Here is a 25,406-nt window from a genome sequence, read left to right on the forward strand (position 1 = left end):
GCTCCGGACTGCGACATCGCACATGCAAACAAACTAACTGCACTACTAACGTGGGCAACCCACTGCCCATACCTCATTATCTTCCTTGAAGACCTCAACTTACCACACATTAATTGGACCTTAAATGAATGCAGCATGGAATCCATCCATTCTACTACATAAAATGCCATCACCTGTCTGGGACTCAACCAACTAGTAACTAACAATGCTAGACTTGATAACTGTCTGGATCTTAATTTCTGCTACAGCAAAAGTGCAATATATGGCTTACAAATAAAATAATCATTTTCCAACAGTGACCACAGCAAGTTTACTTCAGCCTCAACCTAAACCACACTAAGATCCACCCAAATAATGTGACACCCAACTTCAATTTTTAAAAAGCGAACTATGAACTAATTGAAGCCGATCTCTCAACACTTAACTGGCAAGCTCTATTCTCTGGCTGCAACACTACTGATGAACTCTACAACACATTCTTGCTTGAAATGAAAATAATTATCAGACTTCATGTACCACTAATAACTACCACAAGCAAGAAAAATAACCTACCCGTCTCAATAAGAAAATTACAAACATACAAAAAATCTCTGTGGCGGAAAAACAAAAAAGGCCAAGTAATCAACTTCAAAAGCCGCTACAAAAGCATATGCCATCAAATAAAAGCAGAATATCTCAACTACCTCAGCAAAGGAGGAAAATCTTCTGCACACCCAATCTAACCAAGTCTTCTACTACTTTGTCAACAACAAATTCAAGGACTCTAGACCTATCCCACCTCTCATAGGACTATGAAACTAGACTTACAATCCTGGGTCTAGAAAGCTTAGAACCTCGATGCCTTAAACATGAAGTATTGCCCACAAGATCATATGCTACAACATCCTCCCTGTCAATGACTACTTCAGCTTCAACCACAACAACACACAATAGATTCTAACTTAATATTAACCGCTCCAAACTTGACTGTAAAAAATACGACTTTAGTAATTGAGTTGTCGAAGCATGGAACTCATTACCTGACTCTGTAGTGTCATCCCCTAACCCCCAAAATTTTACCCTTAGACTATCTATGGTTGACCTCTCCAGATTTTTAAGAGGTATGTAAAGGGTGTGCTTAAGTGCACCAGCATGCCTTCCGTCCCCTGTCCTAATGTCTTCCTTATATTTCTACTGCCTACATGCATATGTTTATGAGCTCTATTATTCCCAATGATTCATTTCTTTCATATTATCCCTATGTCTTCTATTCTTCCATTTATATAGTTTACTATGATTATATCCTGATACCTACATTATGTATTGGACTAACTAGATAGATGATAGATAGATAGGTAGATAGATAGATAGATAGATAGATAGATAGATAGATAGATAGATAGATAGATAAGAAATAAATAAATAAATAAATAATTGTTTTTGTTCTTCTCAGCCATGTTTAAATTGTGTATCAATAGTGTGATCTATATATCATAGATCCAAGGGACAACTCTGCAGATGTAATAATAATAACAACAGAGTTGGAAGGGTCCTTGGAGGTCTTCTAGTCCAACCCCCTGCTTGGGCAGGAGACCCTACACTACTTTAGACTAATGTAGAAACTTCAGTTGCTATTAAGTATATTTCTTTCTCTTTAAGATTCATATTACCTTTTCATATTCCTTCTAATGCACTTTTTATCTGATATCAGATTTAAAAAAATCTTTTTAGGAAAAGCAATCATATAGCTTTTGTACATTAAAAATACATTTCTTTTTACACAAAAATTGATATTTGGATGTTAGAACTGAGAACATTGTCAAGAAGAAATTCTTGTTAGAAAATAGAAATAGAAAAAAAGGTATTACAACTTTCATAGATTCTCATTATTAATGAAAAAGACCATTAATTGTGATTGGGCATGACTAGACGTCTTTAAACAATGAAGTGTGTAAAGCAGAGCTCCCCAAACTTGGCAACTTTAAGACTTGTGGATTTTAACTTTCAGATTTCTCCAGTCAGCTATGCTGGCTGGAGAATTTTGGGAGTTGAAGTCCACAAGTCTTTAAATTACCAAGTTTGAAAACCTCTGCTGTAGAGCAACATCAGTCAGTGAATGGCAAAAATTGCTCATCTCTTTTAAAGATAGGCTTCAATGGAAACTTCAATATTAATATAGGTCCAGGAGAATAGAAATACAATAGCCATTTTTATTAGATTGTGTTTAAGAAGCTGGACTGCTATCAGAAAAACCCAGTCCATCTTTATTATTATTATTATTATTATTATTATTATTATTATTATTATTATTATTAATTATTATTATTATTATTTATTAGATTTGTATGCCGCCCCACTCCGAAGACGCAGAGCTGCTCACAATAATCCAATGATTAAAAACAGAACAGTTAAAACCCTTGATTTAAAAACAATCATACATCCCAAACAAACCATACATAAAATAGGACGGCTGAAGAGAATCAATTTCCTCATGTCTGGTGGCAGAGGTGGGTTTTTAGGAGTTTGTGAAAGGCAAGGAGGGTGGGGGCAGTCCTGATCTCTGGGGGGAGTTGATTACAGAGGGTCAGAGCCACCACAGAGAAGGCTGTTCCCCTGAGTCCCACCAGACAGCATTGTTTTGTCGACGGGACCTGGAGAAGGCCAACTCTGTGGGATCTAATTGGTCGCTGGGATTCGTGCGGCAGAAGGCGGTCCCTAAGGTATTCTGGTCCGATGCCATGAAGGGCTTTATAGGTCATAACCAACACTTTGAATTGTGACTGGAAATTGATCAGCAACCAATGCAGACTGCAGAGTGTTGATGTGACATGGGCATATCTGGGAAAGCCCATGATTGCTCTTGCAACTGCATTCTGCACAATCTGAAGTTTCCAAACACTCTTCAAAGGTAGCCCGAAGTAGAGAGTGTTACAGTAGTCGAACCTCGAGGTGATGAGGGCATGAGTGACTATGAGCAGTGACTCCCGGTCCAGGTAGGGCCGCAACTGGTGCACCAGGCGAACTTGGGCAAATGCCCCCCTCGCCACAACTGAAAGATGGTTCTCTAATGTTAGCTGTGGATTGAGGAGGACACTCAAGTTGCGGCCCCTGTCCGAGGGGGTCAGTAATTCCCCCTCATGGTAATGGACGGACAGATGGTATTGTCCTTGGGAGGCAAAACCCACAGCCACTCCATCTTATCAGGTTTGAGTCTGAGCCTATTGACACCCATCCAGACCCTAACAGCCTCCAGGCACCGGCACATCACTTCCACTGCTTCATTAATTAAACAAAATGGGTGGAGATGTACAACAGGATATCATCAGCATAGTCATGATACCTCACAACATGCCCCTGGATGATTTCACCCAGCAGTTTCATGTAGATATTAAATAGCAGGGGGGAGAGGACCGACCCCTGAGGCACATCACAAGGGAGAGACCCAGAGGTTGACCTCTGACCCCCCCCCACTTACACCGACTGCGACTGACCAGAGAGGTAGGAGGAGAACCACTGAAGGACAGAGCCCCCCACTCCCAACCCCTCCAGACGGCACAGAAGGATACCATGGTCGATAGTATCGAATGCCGCTGAGAGGTCAAGAAGCACCAGGACAGAGGATAAATCCCTGTCCCGGGCCCGCTAGAGATCATCCATCAACACGACCAAAGCAGTTTCCATGCTGTAGCTGGGCCTGAATCCCAACTGCTGAGGGCCTAGATAATCGGCTTCTTCCAACAACCACTGGAGCTGGAGCACCAGGTTGGAGACTGGACAGTAGTTATTAAGCACGGCTGGGTCCAGGGAAGGCTTCTTGAGGAGGGGGCGCACAAGTGCCTCCTTGTAGAGAGCTGGAAAGGACCCCCTCCCCCAAAAAGCATCTCCTGGACACAGCTCCATGTCACCTCCCTGCTGGCCAAAACCAGCCAGGAGGGACACAGATGCAGCAAACAGGTGGCGGAACTCACAGCTCCAATGGCCTTGTCCACTTCATCAGGTGTCACCAGATCAAACTCTTCCCAGACAGATGGACAAGCGCGGGCCCTAGTCACCTCGACTAACTCGGTGTCAGTCGACTCTGTTATCCAATCAGAGTCGCCTGGATCCGAGCAACTTTATCAGCGAAAAATGTTTTTAAATCCTCGGCACTGCTCTGCAAGGGCTCCCCAGTCCCTCCCTGTTTAAGAAGGGAGCGGGACACTCTAAACAGAGCGGCTGGTTGAGATTCAACTGATGCAATCAAGGCGGCATGATATGCGCATCTTGCCGCCTTGAGCGCCATTTTGCAAGTCTTAATGTGTGCTCTTACAAGTGTTCGGTTGGACTCGGACTTACTCTTCCTCCATCACTTCTCTAGATGTCTCTTCTGGCTTTTCAACTCCCGGAGCTCCTCAGTAAACCAAGGAGCTCTCCAGGGTCTAGTGCCACAGAGAAGTCGCAACGGTGCAATCCGGTCAATAGCCTCCGTCGCAGCCTTATTCCAGGCAACGGCAAGAGACTCCACCGAACTGTGGACGAGTGTTTCTGGTATAACCCCAAGCGCCCTTTGAAAGCCCTCAAGGTCCATCAGGCATCTGGGGCAGAACCACCTAATCAGTTCTGCCTCCCTGAGGGGGAGGATTGGAGCCAGGAAGTCAAGCCGCAGTAGAAAATGGTCTGACCATGACAAAGGCAACATTTTAAGCCCCTTAGTCTCTTTAGCCACAAATGATTCCTGGATAATCTTTAATTCAACCTAATTCAAAAGCTGGAAAGGAAGGGAATATTCTATATGCTATATAACTTTTCCAAAGAATATACAGGATATAAAGGTGCTTTTAAAAGTACAGAACTGTACTATAAAGATAAAGGGAATTGTATAGTTATTTGATAACATTTAAATAATTCCAATGGAAGAATATATCTGTAGCTCAGGATTGAACTGTGGAGTCCTTGATGTTCTCTATGCTTGCAGATGTTTTATTTCCCAACTAGACAACATCATCAGTATTAGGCAACATCAACAGCACTATAGTGCACTACTTAGAAAAAGAAAGTCAATTTCTGTGACCCGATTCACTAAGGAAAAACTGGACACAACATGTAGATATATATGTGGATAACTATTTTCTGTATAAGAATTTAATTTTCTAGCTAATAATGGGGTACATATTCTGGCCCAGAGCTCATAAGTATTTCACCAGGAATTAGAAGCTGAATTCAAAGCAATCTTATGGAATTGTAAAATCATTAAAATGGATTAGCCTTATGTAGAGATTAAAATAGGTCTATAAAGTATTTGTAGTGTTTGGCTTTCAAACCACTAACTTACATTTCTGTTCCAAATGGATGTTATGCAGGAATAATATTAATTATACAGAAATAATGCAGAATGAATATTAATAACTTGACACTGTTAATACAGTCATCTATGAAAGTACTTTGTACACAATTGAGGAATTATAATCCAATTAATTGGAGCAATAAACAAATTAAGAAATAACACAAATAAATAAAAGTCACATTTTGTATTAGTGATTTAGTGTTAATTTATGTACATTAAGTGATCTAAAGTATTTATATAATTCTTTTTCATCTTTTAATAAATGGAAGTTATTATAAAATAGGGTATTACATTTGTGTGGTAAAAGACAACCTTCTGGCATTATTGATACTGAAAGGTCTGCTTTTGTTTGTTTGTTTTAACCTGATAACTTGAAATGATGTCAATAATGTCAGAATGATACAGAAATTAAGAGAATTGTTATTATTGCCCCAATATATTCATAAAGAATCATTTCCAGCAAAATTAATGGAAATTGTCCTTTAAAATGTTGGGATAACAATATTATAACAATTATTTACAGCGTTGATTGACCTTTAACATGTTTTTCCTTGCTGCCCTGTCCAATAATCAACAATAACCATACAACCAAGACAGGACATTTATTTGAGGCAATATGGAGAATTTTTGATTTTCAACTGGATACATTAATATTCCAGGTATTCCAGGAGATAATGTTCCCTGGTTGAAAATACAATAATTCAGAGATATCACCAGAAAAGAATTAAAATCAGAGATCAGAGAAAAAAACAGACAGACTGTGTCTTTGCCATAAAATTCCACTGTTTGGTATTATATAAATAATTTGTGTCTCTCTAAATAATATTGTTTGATAAAATGCTAGGCATTTGAACTGCTTTGTTCTGCTTTGTCTGTTTTGATACTTTATCATTCCTAAATTTCCAGGGAAAGAAAAAAACGGGATATTTTTTCTACATGCTTTGCATTATAAATGTAAATATTCTTTTCTTCATAATCTGAAAGAAAAACAGAAAGAGACTATATGCAGAGAAGAGAAAGTGGAAACAGCTTTATGAAATGACAGTAGTGTCTTGGTAAATTCCCTATTAGATTGCAAAGAAATGCATTTTGTAAAACCCTTCAAAAGAAGCACTTTGTAAAAAAGAAATGGTAATTTTAATATTTTGTTTTTTTTCTTACAGTCCATTCTGGAAGTAGTCGGGGCATAAGCTACCAATATATTTTTAGCGCAAAATACTTTTAATCACAAATTTCACATTCCTTGTTTTCAAAAATAACTATAATTTGTTTTTAAAGCATGGTTGTTTGTATCTCAATAAAGCCTATGGAAAAACCGTCTTTAGACTTGTTATTATTTAAAGATGAGGGTTTAGGCAATCACCTTTTAGGTAGTGGTCAAATAGCTATCTTTGCAGGAGAAAAAAACTGGCACTAGGGATACCCTATCATCTGTCAGTCATTATGTAATGGTAAAAAAATTCAGAACCTGAATTTTACTATTTTCAGGCACATAGAAGATATTCGAGTTACCTTTTTCTGCTTCTGGGAAGAATTGAGAGGCCATGCGCAATCAGCGTGGGGCCGACATTTGCGGCGGTGCCGGATTAGCATGGCATGGATCTCCTGTTCCTTGTGGGTCTCGCACATTAGTGTGAGATCTCCCAGAATGTTGACTGCAGGTCATGAGACCGGAAGTGATCAGGCTTAGCAAGCGGCCTTTTTAAAAGGCCTGCAAGCCGCCTGGCTCTTCCCTGTCTCAGCTTGGCTGCCAGCAAGCACAGCCTTCAAGAGCAGCAACCCGAGGCATCCCCCAAAGCTCTAACACTGCCGCTGCTTCTGCTGCTGAATGAATTGACCAAAGCTCATGGAGCCACCCTCCTTTCTCTCCTGGATGGCACCAAAGAAGGAGAAGACAGTGTCATTTCGGAGCCCCTGGGATCGATGCGATCACCAGGGGCGGACACAGGTTTGCTGGTAGAGAATAGGGGTGTGGATGGGAAGGCAGCGAGGCCATTCCCCCTCAAAGCCTCTGAGGAGCTTCGAAGGTGGACAGCTTCTCCTCCCCTCCGGCGATGGTCTCGGGAGAAGGCCCCTGGGATCGTAGTGATTGCCAGGGGCAATTTCTGGTCGAGAGGAAGGGGCGTCGAGGATTTCTAACTTTGGAGGCAAGGTGGAGGGGTGGGGGAGAATCTACTGTTGTTTTAAAGCTGCAACCATGAGGGTATTTGGAAGCTCCTCAGGCATTTGGCGTGGTGAGATTTGTGCATCCACACTGCCATTGATTGATTGATTGATTGATTGATTGATTGATTGATTGATTTGTATGCCACCCCTCTCCGAGGACTCGGAGCTGCTCACAGCAAAAACAATACAAATCCAATACTAAAATGATTTAAAACCCTTAATATAAAAACAATCATATACCTCATACAGACCATGTGTAAAGTGGAAGCAGCCCAGGGGAATCAATTTCCCCATGCCTGACGGCAAAGATGAGTTTTGAGGAGTTTGCGAAAGGCAAGGAGGTTGGGGGCAGTCCTAATCTCCGGGGAAGTTGATTCCAGAGGGTCGGGGCCGCCACCACCTTGTTTCGTTGACGGGACTCGGAGAAGGGACCCAGAGAAGGCCAACTATGTGGAACCTAACCGGTTGCTGGGATTCGTGCAGCAGAAGACAGTCCCAGAGATATTCTGGTCCGGTGCCATGAAGGGCTTTATAGGTCTCAACCAACACTTTGAATTGTGACTGGAAATCGATCGGCAACCAATGCAGACTGTGGAGTGTTGGTGTAACATGGGCATACCTAGGGAAGCCCATGATTGCTCTCGCAGTTGCATTCTGCACGATCTGAATTTTCCGAACATTCTTCAGAGGTAGCCCCATGTAGAGAGCATTACAGTAATCAAACCTCGAGGTGATGAGGGGATGAATGACTGTGAGCAGTGAGTCCCGGTTCAGTAAGGGCCGCAACTAGTGCACCAGGCGAACCAGGGCAAACCTCTCCCTCGCCACAGCTGAAAGATGGTTCTCTAATGTGAGCTGTGGATCGAGGAGGACACCCAAGTTGTGGACCCTCTCTGAGGGGGTCAATAATTCCCCCCCAGGGTCATGGACAGACAGATGGAATTGTCTTTGGGAGGCAGAACCCACAGCCACTCCATCTTATCAGGGTTGAGCTTGAGTCTATTGACACCCATCCAGACCCTAACAGCCTTCAGGCACTGGCACATCACTACCACTGCTTTGTTGACTGGACATGGGGTGGAGATGTATAACTGGGTATCATCAGCATACTGATACCTCACCCCATGCCCTTGAATGATCTTGCCCATGGTTTCATGTAGATATTAAATAGCAGGGGGGAGAGGACCGACCCCTGAGGCACCCCACAAGGGAGAAACCTACAAGTCGACCTCTGACCCCCCACTAACACCGACTGCGACCAACCAGAGAGTTAGGAGGAGAACCACTGAAGGACAGTGCCTCCCACTCCCAACCCCTCCAGCCGGCACAGAAGGATACCATGGTCGATGGTATCGAAAGCTGCTGAGAGGTCGAGAAGCACCAGGACAGAGGATAAACTCCTGTCCCGGGCCCGTCAGAGATCAATCAATAAAATAGATTAATCCTGATGCACTAATTTGGCATTTTTTGATAGGCATATGATAAAATATTTTCATAATTCCCCCTCCTCCAATTTCTAATGGGGGGCACTTTATGGTTCAGGGCAGCCTTTACCACATATTCAGTAGGAATCATTGTAAGAATATAAAGCTGAAACACAAAACACATCCATCTCTAATTATTTTCCTAAAGACAAAAGACTGGGACAGAGAGCTCCATCATTGATCCAAAGGTTTTGGTTGCAACAAACCAGGTAGTAAACACAATTTATTATGGCAAAACAACTATGTTAAACTACAAAACAAATTTAGAGAATAAGACTAGTAATAATTAGGCAAATTATTATTTACTATATTACAAAATTCCTTCCATATTCTCTAAACTGCAGGCCTGCTATTTATTTTATTTGTTTTATTTATTGTTTGTGTTGGAAGGGACCCTGTGGGTCTTCTAGTCCAACCTCCTGCTGGTGCAGGAGACCCTATACAATCTCAGACATATGGCAGTCCAATCTCTTCTTGAAGGTCTCCAGTGTCACAACCGCCGCAAGCAGGCCATTCCACATGTTGATTTATCTCACTGTCAGAAAGTTCTTCCTTATTTCCAGATTGAATCTCTCCTTGATCAGCTTCCATCTGTTGCTTCTGGACTGACCTTCTGGTACTCTGGAAAAATGTGACCCCCTCCTCTATGTGGCAACCCCTCTAGTATCTGTATTAGACTATCCATGCCCAGTTCCTGCAACCTTTCCTCATATGTTTTGGTTTCCAGTCCCTTTATCATTCTGGTTGCTCTCTTCTGTACTTTTTCCAAAGCTTCAATGTCTTTTTTGTAGTGTGGAGCCCAAAATTGAATGCAGTACTCCAGGTGAGATCTGACTAGGGCATTATACAGTGGTATTATTACCTCCTTAGTCCTAGATTGTATCCCTCTGTTGATGCAGCTCAAGATTGTGTTGGCTTTTTTAGCCACTGCTGCACATTGCTGGCTCATGTTTAGTTGGTTGTCTCTCACAGTCACTTGTGTTGAGTGTGGTTTCACCCAGTTTGTATGTATGTTTTGAATTTTTCTTACCTCGGTGTAGGATTTTACTTTTCTCTATGTTGAATTTCATTTTGTTTGTTTGGGCCCACTGTACAGGTCTGTCAAGATCTTTTTGTATCCTGAGCCTATCCTCTGGGGTGTTGGCCACTCCCACCAGCTTGGTGTTTGCAAATTTAATTAATTCCCCCTCTATTCCCTCATCTAAGTCATTGATGAATATGTTAAAGAGTACTGGGCCTAGGATAAAGTGACCAAATTATAATCTCGGTAAAGCGGGACACTATTTCTGGGGGTGGGGAAATGAAATCCATAGGACTACTCGTCCTTTTAAGAAACAACAACCCCAAAGCGCAGCCACTCCCAACTGCTGGAGCAAACATGGGGAGGTGACTGTGGGGGCAGGGGGGACAAAAAAGAAAGACAGGCAATGATGGGGGTCATAGTGGTTATCATAGATACTCATCAATGGGTGTGTCGACCATTTTGTTCTCCTTGCCATGAGCCCCAAAGGGGAGGCAGGAGGGAGCAACATCTGGGTACTATTTGAAGGATTCCAGCACTTGCTGGGCCTACAGAATTGCTTGTTGAAGATGCTGAGGGGCCACTTGGGAAGCGTAGATGTGGTGGGTTTGGGATGAAGGGACAGTTTGTTATAAAGGCACTGAGCTGGTAAGGTAAGGTGACCAGACATCCCATTTTTAAAAAAAATTGGGACTTTTTTAAAATGCTGCGGGATGCGGGACAAATTGCTCAAAAATGGGACTGTCACACCAAAAGTGAGACATCTGGTCATCTTCACCGGCTCAAGGTTGACTCAGCCTTCCATCCTTCCGAGGTGGGTAAAATGAGGACCCAGATTGTGGGGGCAATATGCTGGAGAAGGGCGGCATAAAAATCGAATAAATAAATCTTAGCCTAGGACTGAACCTTGTGGTACCCCGCTGCTTACTTCTTTCCATGTGGACATAGATACATTGAGGACTACTTGTTGGGTGTGGTTAGTCAGCCAATTTTCAATCCAACTTGTTGTGTTACTATCTATCCCACTTTTCTTTACTTTGCTGAATAGTAGATTGGGGTCCACCTTGTCGAATGCTTTGCTAAAGTCCAGGTATATTAAGTCCACTGTGTTTCTCTGGTCAACTGATTTGGTCACAGTGTTGAAGAACGAGATGAGGTTGGTTTGGCATGATTTGTTCCTAACAAATCCATGTTGGCTGGTGGTTATTATGTTGTTTGTCTCAAGATGGTGGCAGATCTGTTTCTTGATTATTATTTTGTTTAGTATTTTCTCAGGTAAAGACGTTAGTGTAATAGTTGGAGGCAGGAGGCAGCAATCAAGTCTTTATTAGACGACAACACAACAGAAACAGATGAGGAACAAAAGCCCTAACAAGTGCCAGTGTTTATATGCTAACTCCGGCTGAGGTAACAACCAATCGGGTGAGAGAGCTTTTGCCGCCCTTGCACCCGACGAACGAACTAACCAATCACAACAACCTGTAATACTAAGCCTTCCTTCGCTTAGTCTCTGGGTAGGACATAATAGTTAGGCTGATCGGTCTGTAGTTTCCTGGGTCTGTTTTTTTGCCTTTTTTGTAAATGGGGACCATTTTAAGTAATCAATTTTTATTAATGTTCTACAAAATCCACAGCTCTTTATGTATAAGATTTTCATTTGTGATCCCCCTGTGGATGGCTAAATAATTCACAAAAGGGTTGTCTGTCTTGCTTGCAAGTTTTCTTTACACTTTTAGATACCTAGACAGGTTTTGGAATATTTTCTTTCTATTTCCAAATCAGGATAGACAAACAGAAATAGCTAATCAGATGATTATAAATGGTCATGGATCTCAATTATGTATGTGGTTTCATATAATGATTGGCAAGAATCCAGTTAAAAAATATAAATAGATAAAGGATGAAAACTGCCTAAAACTGCTGCAATTCAGAGGAGAGGACTTTATGATATACTATAAGGCAACTTCTTATCCAGAGATAAATGCATAAGGCATGAAGATCTGGATGTGGTGTTTATGCCAAGAGATTTAGTTAAAAAAAATCCCTGCCTTCAGTACAACTACAGCATTGGGAGTTACACAGGATTGCGGTGGCGGAGATGGTGGTTGAAAAATATTGGATATTTGGATGTAAAATTAAATAGGAATATCTTTAATATAAAAGTATTTCTATTAATGCCCCTGCTTTACAGGCCAGCACTGTACTGCTTTGTAGAAATCACATCTATGGTATATTTATAAATCAGATGCATCATGAGAAATCTCCAAAATAAAAAGCTGAACAGGAAACATGAGGGTGTGAAACAATATGGTTGAAAGACAATTCCTCCAATCACTTCCCCAGGCAGATGAACTCCAACAGTCTGACAAAGGCTCCCTTTTTTTAAAGGAATAAAATTATAGATTTTTTTTACATTGAGCAAGTCTGCAAAGATGTATTTTAAAACTCATGTTGTCACATTCAGCATCCTTTTGTGAAACAAATGTGTTCTATAGAAGTGTGAGTTTGTGTCAGTTAGGAAGGATTGTTTCTGTATGCTCTTGACAGCTGTGAGGTAAACTGGCTGAGGCTCTCCCACCTGTGTCTATCCTCATTTACAATTGGTTTTGTGTGTTTATTTGCTGGCACTCCAGGCAAACACACACTGACTTCACAGCCACAAAGGCAGAAGTTGATGGAATGCCAAGGTGGGAAGAGAGCCGATAACCATCAGAGACTGTTCCACTACCTCCATGATTTTCTTGTCTTCTCTGGCCTATTAACTAATCCGAATGGAGTGGAAATGAATTATTATTTATATATGCACCCACACATATAGAAAGCTAGCTGAATTTAAGATCGGAATAAAGAGAAAACGACAAAAAATAGTCTCACATTGGTCCTGTCATCTTGCAGATTGACTAGGACTCGTATTAAACTGATTAATCCTTAATTGCTGAGGATTTTAGATATTAGCCCCGCTTTGGTTTTTCCTCCGCGATGAGGCGTCTTCCGTTTCTCAACCTTCTCTGGGAGATAATTTCACCACCTGCCGAACTCTCCGCCCCTTAATTTTTGGTTGGTATGCAACAGCTGCTGTCTTTCTAGGCGCCGATCGCAGCTGCCGTTTTGCGACCTCTAAAGCGCGTTGCTGTTATTATCGCTGGCTGGGAGTTTGTCCTACTTGGCTCGCCGTTCGACGGTGGGAGGGCAGGGGGCAGGCTGAGATGGGAGAGGGTATGTCCAAACGTCTGAAGGTTCAATTGGGAAGCGAAGCGGAGATGGAGGAGAGGGCATTCAATAACCCCTATCCAGATTATCAACCTCATGGAAGCACCGCCTCGGGCAGCAGTACTTTGCCTTACCCCAGCGACTCGGAAAGCAATCGATGCAGTTCGGCTTCGCCCCAACGAGACGACTCCCTCCCCTTCGAGAGCGACGGGCAGGTAAGCTACATGCAGGCCGGAGTCTCTCCTGAAGGAAGGGGTCCTTTGGTGTGCAGCCGTTCCGTTACGGACAGCAGATTTCTATTTCCCCCTGTTATCGGTTACCATTTGTGTCTCATCCTTTTAAGTCCCTCGCGTTAACAATCCAGGCCTTTCTCCACACCCAAAGCGTGTGGAAGAACTTGGAGTTAACCAAAGCCCCGTAAATATCAGGAACTGGATGCGTCCTTGTCTGTATGGTTGTTAAAAATAGTGTACCAATGATGTTTACCAGTCTTTCACGTATTATCAAACTGGTGAAAAATATAATGGGATTAATACTTTCCCACATACTCATTGAATGTAGAAATTCCCTCCCTCTCTTTAATAGTTATTTTTGTATCACCACTTTGAATCTCATATACTGAAATTACTAATTACTATTATATTAATGGAAGAGCAGTATTCCATACTGTGAGCCTCATTTGTTTTATCAGATTTTTAGGAAGGTGTCTGGGAACTCCTATGCAGCCCTGTTGGTGATTTTTGGCCTGTTACTGCCTACCAACCCAACCCACCTTTCAGGGATGTGTGAAAATAGGAGATAGGAGCATTAGATATGAAAGCAATGTTGAGGTGACCAAAAAATTAAGATAGGCTAAAAATCAATTAAATAAATATGATGGAAGTATACATTTTGGTACTTATCCTACGAAGTGATAGTCACTATTAACATTCCAGTATCTTAACAAATAGATTTGAAGAAAATATCTGATATTTCTCGAGCTATCATGAATATTAACAGTCATTCATCCATTATATGCCTTGGATTAGTGTTTTAAGTAAGCTTGTCTAAATAAGCAAACAAAATTAAAAAACAAAGCAAGAATCCAATTCCTGCTGTTTCCATAACTATCATTATAATATTAAAATATTTTGTTACCTATTTTGCTCAATAAGAGTTGGAATATGTGCTGTCCAGAGGAGCTGTTGTGCTTCACAGTTCAATACAGTGGTACCTCGAGATACGAGTTTAATTCGTTCCGGACCTGGGCTCTTAAGTCGAGCAGCTCTTATCTCGAACGACTTTTCCCCATAGGAATTAATGTAAATAATTTTAATTGGTTCCAGCCCTCAAAAAACTCACAAAGTTAGTCTAAATTATGCAGAAAGACATGTTTTTAATGAAGAAATGTACATGTACATATAAATGAATAATGAAGTTTCTTTCACTTAACTTGTAAACTTTCTTAAACTTTTAAATTTACATATGTTCAACTTCTCTGCCACCCAATCCTGTAGGACAGAGGTCCCCAACCCTTTTTGCACCAGGGACCGGCTTTAAGCGATCAAGAGAGGAATGGGTGAATGAATGGACGGAGGGTGGGAAGGAAGGAAAGAGGGAAGGGACAGGAACAGAGGAAGGAAGCAAGGAAACTTATGAAAGGGGAGAGTAAGAGAGGAATGAGTGAAGGGAGGGAGGGAGGGAAGAAGGTGGGAAGGAGAAAGAAAAGAAGAAATAGAGGAAGGGAAGGTAAAAGAGAGAAAGAAAAAGAGCAAGAAAGAAAGAAAGAAAGAAAGAAAGGGGGAAGGGACAGGAACAGAGGAAGGAAGCAAGGAAACTTATGAAAGGGGAGAGTAAGAGAGGAATGAGTGAAGGGAGGGAGGGAGGGAGGGAAGAAGGTGGAAAGGAGAAAGAAAAGAAGAAATAGAGGAAGGGAAGGTAAAAGAGAGAAAGAAAAAGAGCAAGAAAGAAAGCTGCAAGCACCCCCCCGAGCCCCCCAGGCCGGCTGCAACCTTTTAAAACACGCGCGCCGCTTCGCAGCTGTCTCCTGAAACCGAACGCGGAAGTTAGCGTTTGGCTTCAGGAGACAGCTCCTTGGCGCTTGTATCTCGAATTTGGGCTTGTAAGTAGAACAAAAATATCTCTCCCCTCCCAGCTCTTATCTCGAGTTGCTCTTAAGTAGAGCAGCTCTTATGTCGGGGTTCCACTGTACAGTGGTACCTCTACCTAAGAACGCCTCTACTTACAAACTTTTCTAGATAAGAACCAGGTGTTAAAGATTTTTTTTGCCTCTTCTCAAGAACAGTTTTCCACTTACAAACCCGAGCCCCCGAAACTGTAACCGGAAAAGGCATGGAGAAGCCTCCATGGGGCCTCTCTAGGAATCTCCTGGGAGTAAACAGGGCTGGAAAAGGCGGAGAGAAGCCTCTGTGGGGCCTCTAGGAATCTCCTGCGAGGAAACAGGGCTGGAAAAGGCGGGGAGAAGCCTCCATGGGTCTCTCTAGGAATCTCCTGGGAGTAAACAGGGCTGGAAAAGGCGGGGAGAAGCCTCTGTGGGGCCTCTAGGAATCTCCTGCGAGGAAACAGGGCCTCCACCCTCCCTGTGCATTATTTGCTTTTACATTGATTCCTATCGGAAAAATTGCTTCTTACAAACTTTTCTACTTCAGAACCTGATCACGGAACAAATTAAGTTCGTAAGTAGAGGTATCACTGTACATGGGTTATTTAGGTAAGACTATAAAGCTAATGTTCAGAATTTCTAATACGTTGTCTCTTCATTTTTCTTTAACTCTTTTTTATATATTAGATTTTTCTGTTTAGAGTAGAAACCTTTTGCCTTTTTTCTTGCCCTAAAGATAAAGTGACCAAATTTTAACATTAGTAAAGATGGACACCATTGACGGGGTGGAGGTGTTCTTGATTAAAATTTTCGTCTATATGGAGCCAAAAAAAAGTTCTCTTCCTATCTCTCTTCCTCCCTCCCTTTCTCTCTATTTCTCTCTCTCTCTCTCTCTTTCTCCCTCTTTCTCTCTCTCTTCCTTCCTTTCTCTTTTTTTTCACTCTCTCTCATTCCTCCCTGTCTCTTTCTTTCTCTTCCCCTCCTTCCTTCCCTCTTGCTCCCTTTCTCTCTATTCCTCCCTCCCTTTCTATTTCTCTCTCTCTCTTTCTTTCTCTCTTTCTTTTTTCTCTCTTTCTTCCTCCCTCTCTATTTCTCTTTCTTTCTCTCTCTCCCCCTCCTTCCCTTCCTCCTGCCTGGGTGGCTCAGCCACCCTGAGGGAGTCGGCCAACGGCTGTGGCCCAGGGAAGGTGTCGAGCCGGAGGCGAGGAGCGAGCATGAGTGGAAGAGGAGGAGGAGGGGAAGCGAGCAAATAAAAAAAAAATAAAGGCAGAAAATTAAAAGAGAGGGGGAGAAAGGCGGGAACAGGCGCCTGAGGGGTTAATTGACAGCTGCGGGAGGCTGAGTGGGCGAAGAGCAAAAGGTTGCAAGGCCAGGGGAAGGTGGCCACAGGTGACGTGGTGGGGCTTGTTGGCGAACGGAGCTGAGCTAGGGACAGAAAGGGTTGAACGAGTCCAACGCTTCACCCATGCCACCCGGTCCGAAGGAAACTTTGCTCTGTGTTTGGAAGCCACGAAGAAGGAAGCTCAGCTTCCGCGCTGCTCAAAATCGGCCAATGCCTCTGCAGTCTCCAATCAGCGGCTTGTTTCAAAAAATCGGGACCTTTTAAAAGTGATGCGTGACAAATTGCTGAAAGTGGGACATCTGGTCATCTTATCTAAAGACCAGAACATTGCTTGAGATAATTAATGACATGTCCCAGTTCCTTATAGTTCCTGCGAGACATGCCATTTGTATAATAATGATTATTTTTCATTTTCAACATAGGAGGCTCTCATATATGGAAATCTAACTGTCACTTGGTAGTTCACTAATCTGAAATGCTTGTATCCTGACTTGTTTCCAGGATACAGGATTCACATTAATACAGCATCACTGGGCAGCAACCAATTCTGCCAAGTTGCAATATTTTTTTTGAGCAAAAACAATGTCCCTGGAGCTCCACTGTTGTTGTTTTTTAAATTAAAATGGCTCTGATTGCAAGGCTAACTGTTCCCCAGAAATAATTCCTTCAACTTGGACACAGTCCTGTGAGTGAACTTTACTTTGCAAGTTCTGCAAAGCAGAGCTGTAATTTTTCTCCTTCTTAATTGCATCAAAATAAAACTTTCACATTTCTGCCCATAAGAAGAGGCAAAATGTTCTATTCTGATGCAGTAGAAAAAGGCAGACAAAGATTTTAGCTAAAGGAAATCTGAATGTTATATTTTAAATATTTTAAAATATGTATTTTAAATATGAACTATAAATAATAAAAAGAAAATTGTCATGTCAGACTTCCCAATTCTTTTCTGACATCTACAGCTCCTACCATGAGTGCTTGCCTGCAGTTTACACCTGCTAGTGGAATTCTTTTGCTTTTGTTGTGTCATCTGTCCAGCTTTCCATTTCTGTATAAATATATTTTTTCCAAACCAATGTCTCTATTCAAATTAATAAGTAGATGATATGCACAATAACTGCTGCTTGTCATTTATTTAAACTCTATTGTCAAAACCATTATCACAGAATCATAATATTTCATCAAATATAAATTGAGTACCTGAGTTACAACAGATGCTTTACAGAGCACAACCAGAAGTTGCCTTCAGTTGTCAGGTTTTATAGAGGAAAACTTTTAACCAACATCTAGGACTAAAATAGATTTTGCGTAATTGAACAATGAGCATTAAAAATTAATTAACTGAGTATATGTACTCTGATATTTTGAACGTCATGCTCCATATAATTAAGATTTAGTTTAGACTTTAACTGGATCTTTAGGAGTGAATTTAAGATTAATGATAATTAATGGCAAACATTACTTAGCTGTAGGAAATAGTTAATTTAATGATATTTAGTTATTTAGCATACACTTGAGTGATCATGGTTTTTATTTGTATTGAAGTTACCAATAAATAAGCTAGGTCAGTTCCAAAAAGACCATTTTTACAAATTCTCAGAAACCCTTACTGTAATTGATATAGCAAGAGGGGGGATGGCCCTCTTTGCTTGAAATGTAAGCAACCATTTAAATGGAGTTAAATACACCAAATACATTTTAAAATATATATGTATTTAAAAATCTACAATTCCATGATTATGCCAAGCTATTGGACATCAAATAATGAAGTCCATACTCCAGCTCAGTATATGTATTTAGAATGATTAATGGCTAATGGTGTGAAAAACCACTGAAAAATCCAGTATAATTTACTGAATCACACACTATTAAATTAAGGGATTTCTTCTTAGAAAATAATTTAAAACAGTAATTTAAATGGGTTTGAAAATGAATCTGTTTCTTTAAAAGTATCAAAAATTGCAAAAACTGCTTAGAAAGAAAATATTAGCCAGTAGCCCATAATTGTAATATTGTCAAGTTGTAGACTAGTTCTTTACAAAATACGAGGACTCGGGGCGGCTTACAACATATAAAAAGGATAGTATACATCGAGATACAATTAATTTAAATTAAAAGTTACATTTAAAAACTAAAGAACCTACAGTGGTACCTCTACCTAAGAATGCCTCTACTTAAGAACTTTTCTAGATAAGAACCAGGTGTTCAAGATTTTTTTGCCTCTTAAGAACCATTTTCTACTTAAGAACCTGAGCCCAGACAAATTTTCCAGGAAATTTGAGAGTGTCATGAAGGCCCAGCCAGTTTCCTGCCATTCCCCCTTTAATCCCGGCCATCTCAGGCTTTTCTCGGCTGCCAGAGGAGCCTTTCGGTGGCACTTAAGGAGGCGTTGGCAGTCCAGAATGAACGAAGCATTTTCCTTTCTCTAGGAGCTTGGAGAGGGAATAAACTTCTGCCAGTGCCCAGAGAAAAGAAATGCTCCCTTCGCTCTGGGCAGCCCAGAGTGAACGGAATGTTTTCCTTTCTCTGGGCGCTTGGAGAGGGAATAAACCACTTCGCTGTGGTGACTCCTTCATGCTGCCTCTCATACACCTGGTGCGAGGTTGCCTCCTGGAGCGTCTGGGTGTGGAAAGGCAAAAGGGGATTCTTTGCCTTGGCCAGATCAACTCGGCTTCAGCCAAACAGAGGAGTCACCACAGCGAAGGAAAGGCACCGGCTACAAAGCTAGCGAGCGAGAGCAGAGGGGAGCCCTTCAGCATGTGAAGGAAGAGGCAGTAGGTAGCAGCAGCAGCCGCCGCCTTTTGGTTAAAGGAGTGGGAGGTTTACCCCTCTTACCTGCTTGCGTTTCTCTCTCTGGCGCAGTTATGGGAGGCAGCCTCACACCAAGCCCCTCTTTATTTTTTTAAGCCTTGAAATTTTGGATTTTTTTGATTCCCCTCACATCACCTTCCTCCTTCGGCAGCGACTCTCCTCCTCTTCTTCCTCCTCCTCATCCCATCCAAATTCTGAGCTTTTATTTCTTTCCTAATGGGTTTGCACACATTATTTGCTTTTACATTGATTCCTATGGGAAAAATTGCTTCTATTTAAGAACTTTTCTACATAAGAATCTGGTTATGGAACAAATTATGTTCTTAAGCAGAGGTACCACTGTATTAAATAAACCCACTGTACATTCTGTACACTATGGAGCCTAAATAATGGTTGATACTTTATAACGCAAACCTAAATTTTAATACAATGTTTGTGAAACGTATCTTGTGCACTACTGTTAGGTTGCATCAATTCCTGCTGATATTCCTGTTTATTCAGTTACATGTTTAAACTAGCAACATATACATTGTTCCCAACTAAGAAAGAATAACCACCATCACTCAGGATTACTAACCACAAAAGGGTTTAATCATAATACAGATAGACATCCATTTACAACTGTTAATTTAGTGAAAGTTCAAAGTTATAATGCCGCTGTCCTTTGCTAAGAGAATGCTACCTAGTTCTCTCTCCCACCCCTCTTTTGTGAGGACCAATCTGATTGGAATATGGAATCTGATAGATATGGAATTAAAATCACCAAGTACAGAATTTAATTATAAAAAAGAGCATGTGGTAAGCCTTTCCCATATCCCATATCTCCTTGAAATGCTAATTGTGTTAGGAAACTCCTGTTTATTGATGTGATATATGGTAAAGGGGTCATGAGGTCCATTGCCCCAACTAAATGTGACCAGGTATGCCTTTTTCTAGAATGATAACTCCTATATTTTTCTCATTCTTTTGTTAATTCCTATTTCTGTGAAGATGAGGATCTTTTTGGTGATTTTAATTCCATATCTATTGATGGAATAACTATCGGAGTTTAGCTTTGTTGAAAACAAAAGTTCATTGCTGCTGATAATGTGTGTGTGTGTGTGTGTGCGCACGCGCGCGTGCATGTGTGTGTGTGAAAGAGATCCCAAAGCCCCCACACACTTTGGGGACTCTCCACATGAACGCAGATGAAGGCATGGGATCGTCTAGATGCCCAGAGTATGAACAGACCTCTCTCTCTCGGTGCAAACAGGAAAGGATCATTAGCCTCCCCAAGTTTTTTCCCACAAAGCCCCCTGCCTTCCCACTTTGGGGACCCATGGCTTTTTTCACCCCTCCTTCATTTCTCTTGAGGGTTCCCAGAAGTGGGATGGGGAGGAGCCTTTGGGAGCTCTTTCACACACACAAACATATACCCACACCCACACATACCAATTCTACTCAGAACCCCTCTTCAAACAGGAAACTGATACAGAGTCATAAAGATGGATGGTACCTCAGTGGCCATCTAGTCCAGCCCTCTTAACAAGCAGGAGAATTGGTCTCTCGGTCAAATTTCTGGGCTGCTAAATTGGCTAGTGGAACTTCCTGCCTCACAACAAGCTAATCCTTAAAAAGCTAATTTGGGAAGCCAATCAGATTAGTCCTCACAAAAGAGGGGTGGGAGAAAGAGCTAGGTAGCATTCTCTTAGCAAAGGACAGAAGTGAAGGCTGGTTGCTGTCTGGGCCCCTTTATGACCTGCTCGTCATGATTATCTGTGGAATTTTTGCGATGCCTTGAGGCAGATACAGAAGGAACAAGCGGTTATGACAAAACAAACTAGAGGGCATCTAGTCCAACCCCCTTCTCAAGCAGGTGACCCTTACAGAATTGGATGGGACCTTAAGGAGGTCATCTAGAATCATAGAGATCATCTAGTCCAACCCCCTTCTCAAGCAGATTTCTACAGAATCAGAGAGATGGAAGGGACTACAGAGGTCATCTAGTCCAACCCCCTTCTCAAGTTGGTGACATCTACAGATTCCCAAACAAATTAACAAGTGTTGGAAGGGACCCTGGAGAGAGAGAGAGAGAGAGAGAAATGCAAAGAGAGTTTGAGAGGACCATGTAGCAGTGTATTCCCCGGACAATTTAGAAGGTCGGAATTTGCCAAATGTGTATGGGTGGAAGGACGGGGTGGGACTGGATGACCACCAAGGTCCCTTCCAACTCTTGTTAAATGTGTATGGGTAGAGGGCGGGGATGGCCCCCTACCCCACTTCTGGGGCCTCCGAGTTTTTGCCTCTCTCAACACTTTCTTTTGTCATAAGTGCTCCACGCATTGTAAAAATTCCAAAAATTACCATGAGGAGCAGGACATAAAGGGGCCCCAGACAGTAACCAGTAACTTCACATCTGTCCTTTGCTAAGAGAATGCTACCTAGCTCTCTCTCCCACCCCTCTTTTGAGAGGACTGCTCTGATTGGGTTCCCAAATTAGCTATTAAAGGATTAGCTTGTTGTGAGGCAAGGAGTTCCACCAGCCAATTTAACAGCCCATGAATTTGACTGGAAGACCAATTCTCCTGCTTGCGAAGAGGGTTGGACTAGATGGTCTCTGAGGTCTCTTCCCTCTGTATCATTCTGTTTCATTCTCCTGCTTGAGCTGGGGGTCAACTAGATGGCCTCTGAGGTCCCCTCCATTCTCCTGAATGAGAGGGGAGGTCAGACTAGATGGCCACTGAGGTCCCTTTCTATCATTCTGTAAGTCTCCTGAATGAGAAGGGGGTCAGACTAGATGGTCACTGAGTTCCCTTCCCTCTCTATCATTCTGTAAGTCTCCTGAATGAGAATGGGGGTCAGACTACATGGCCTCTGAGGTCCCCTCCATTCTCCTGAATGAGAAGGGGGTCAGACTATATGGCCACTCAGGTCCCTTCCCTCTCTATCATTCTGTAAGTCTCCTGAATGAGAAGGGGGTCAGACTAGATGGCCACTGAGGCCCCTTCCATCTCTATCATTCAACTGATGTGTGTGTGTATGAAAGAGCAAACTGTCCCATTCTTTCCTTCCAAAAGTAGCATTTTGTTAAATCTGTTCTGATTGGATGGTGGCGTAGTGTCTCATGTGGCCAAAAGGCTGTGGCTGAATGTGGATTTTTGTGACAAAAGGGCTGGGGCGAACAGCTAGGGGCCTTTGGGCAAGGGAGATAATGCAGCGGCCTATCAGCTGCTGCAGAAGAAAGAGCTTCATCCAACTGGCGGAGACAAAAAAGTCCTATCCCCGTCTGAGCTCATGCATAATGTTAAAGCTATTGTTTGTACTAATTTGGTTTTCATTTTTGTGTGAATTAGGAAGGTGTAAAACAGTTCAGGATCAAATTGGTCCAATACAAATTCAAAACTGTTTTTGGGACATGCTGGAATGTACTGTTCTTGAAGGGAAAGTTTTGTGATTTCTGTTTTGTAGTCCAAATGCTGCATTTCAAAATGGAATATTTCCAGTAAGGTTTGAGCAATTCAGGTAAAATAACCCATTCCATCCAAAACGTAAAGTTTTGAAAGTTAAAATATTTCAGTTCCCAAACATTTTATAACCCTTCCAATGTTTACATATTACATGTGTAATGTAAGTTATTGCCTAAATGTTATTATGTAAATGTGATTTATTGCTTACAATTTGGCGTGTTTTATTCACAAAACTTTAATTTGTTATCTGAATCAGATCTTTCTCTGTGCACACAATACATCTTAAACATTTGTAGCTTTATTTTTTTGCAGATCAGTTTATATTTTAATAAGAAAATTACAACTAAAATTAAAGACTTATTGCAGCAAATGGAAGAAGGCTTAAAAACAGCAGATCCTCATGACTGCTCTGCATATACTGGCTGGACAGGTGAGATATCTGAACTCTTTGATAATTGATTTGGAAATGAAGTCACAAGAGCGTCACTATATCTCAGGCACCAGATTCTACATTCAGGTTGCATTCTGTTGATATTCCAATTGTTGATAATAATGTTTTGTCCCTCCTTCTATGGCTACATCTGTAGCATATTTGATAGTATTGTGAAGAAGACACAAAACACAGATAACATAATTGGAAAGGACCTTGGAGGTCTTAACCCTCTGCTCAAGCAGGAAATTCTATATCATTTCAAACAAATGGCTGTCCAATCTCTTCTTAAAAATCTCTATTGATGGAGTGACCACAACCTCTAAAAGCAAGTCATTCCACTTGTCAGGATTAGGCCTAACCTGATATAATATCCCAATGCAGGAGGAAGTACTGTAATCATTGTAATTACTATTATATGTAAAGAATGCTGAATCATCATGAGTCCCTCTCCAAGCTCCCAGAGAAGAAAAATGCTTCGTTCACCAAAGCTTCCTTAAGCAGCACCGAAAGACTCCTCTGGCAGCCCAGAAAAGCCTGAGATGGCCGAGATTAAAGGGGGTATGGAAGGAAACTTGTTGGGCCTTCATGGGGCTCTCAGATTTCCTGGAAAATTTTTCCTGGCTCAGGTTCTTAAGTAGAAAATGGTTCTTAAGAAGAGGCTAAAAAATCTTGAACACCCGGTTCTTATCTAGAAAAGTTCTTAAGTAGAGGTGATCTGGTCTAAAAGATTTTTAATTTTTTGCCAATATTTTTTTGAGTGGCCACAAGTCCACCAAATATGGTAGTAGGTTCCTATCTGGTTTTTGCATTTCCAGCAGAAAGGTGACATATTTGGGAATGTTTTGGCAAGTCTAGCAGGTGGCAAGTGCCATCTTTAAAATAATTTGTATTGGTTTTCCTTATACAAGGTTGTCAATGTTAGTTTGTAATTTGTAGACCAGATTTTTTCCCATTCGTTTAATTGAGTATCCAAAGTTTTGGGCCCATGCAACCATTGTCCCTTTGACTTCTTCTTCTATTGTGTCATGTCCTAGAAGAAAGTTGTAAATTTTGGTTACTGTTTTTATCTGGTACTAGGATGATCCTATCTAGTGTGTTGGTTTTTTGGAAACTGAATTTATTTTTATGTTCTTTGTATTTTGATATAATTTGCAAATACAGCAACCAATCAAGTTTAATCCCTTTTTCAGTAAATCTTTCTTTAGTAATTAAATTGTTATCATTGTTGTTTTACCACTGTTGTTAGCCGCCCCGAGTCTGCGGAGAGGGGCGGCATACAAATCCAATAAATAAATAAATAAATACATACATACATACATACATACATACATACATACATACATACATACATACATCATCTAACAATTGTTTATATGTTATAATTTGGTCAACGCATAAGACATTTGGGTATATTGTCGCTCCTGTTGGAGATATCCATTTCGGGATAGAGTGGTAGTGGTCTTTTTTAATGTAATGTATCTGCTAGTACCCTTCTTATATAATGATGTTTGAAGTATTTTATTGCTTTCAGTTGTTAAGAAGGCATGCCACCCAGATTGGAGATAGAACCCTTCAAGAGTTAATATTCTTTGGTTTTTTTAGTATTATCCATTCTTTTAGCAGGGTTAACATTGAGACATGGTAATGTAACTCCATGTTTGGGAGACCAAAGCCTCCTATTAATCTGTGGTCTTGCAGGTTTTTAAGTTCAATCCTTGCCTTTTTTTTTTTTTGCCCATATGAACTTGCGGGGGGGTTTTATGAAGGTTGTTAAAAAACATTTTGTTTAGCTTAATTGGTGCTATCTGAAATAGGTACAAAAATCTTGGGAGAATGTTGGTTTTAATTACTGCAATGTTTCCCATAACAGAAAGATGAAGTTTAAATTGTCTAGTCAGATCTTTTTGTATGTTTATATTTAGTTTTTCGTAATTATCTTTTTTGAGGGTACTTCAGTTTCCCATATGCCCAGATATTTCATCTTTTTTGTCGTTTTTATTTTAAGGGCTTCTTCTAGTTCTGTAATCTGTTTTTGTGTCATATTTTTAGCTACTATTTTAGTTTTTTCTTTGTTAATTTTTAGTCCTGCAATC

At 41.2% G+C, this 25,406-nt stretch overlaps 1 protein-coding gene across 1 annotated transcript in view; it reads left to right on the plus strand.

The window, feature by feature from the left end:
• The first annotated feature begins 13,064 nt into the window (after positions 1-13,064).
• LANCL2 (LanC like glutathione S-transferase 2) overlaps positions 13,065-25,406 on the plus strand; it is a 67,017-nt gene continuing 54,675 nt past the window's right edge. Inside the window, exons 1-2 of the mRNA XM_070729749.1 lie at positions 13,065-13,398; positions 23,193-23,310. Coding sequence (XP_070585850.1) covers positions 13,180-13,398; positions 23,193-23,310 — 337 coding nt within the window. The 5' untranslated portion in view covers positions 13,065-13,179. The remainder of the gene's footprint in view (positions 13,399-23,192; positions 23,311-25,406) is intronic.

Source organism: Erythrolamprus reginae, chromosome Z (genome assembly GCF_031021105.1).
Source record: "Erythrolamprus reginae isolate rEryReg1 chromosome Z, rEryReg1.hap1, whole genome shotgun sequence".
Lineage (NCBI taxonomy): Eukaryota > Metazoa > Chordata > Lepidosauria > Squamata > Dipsadidae > Erythrolamprus > Erythrolamprus reginae.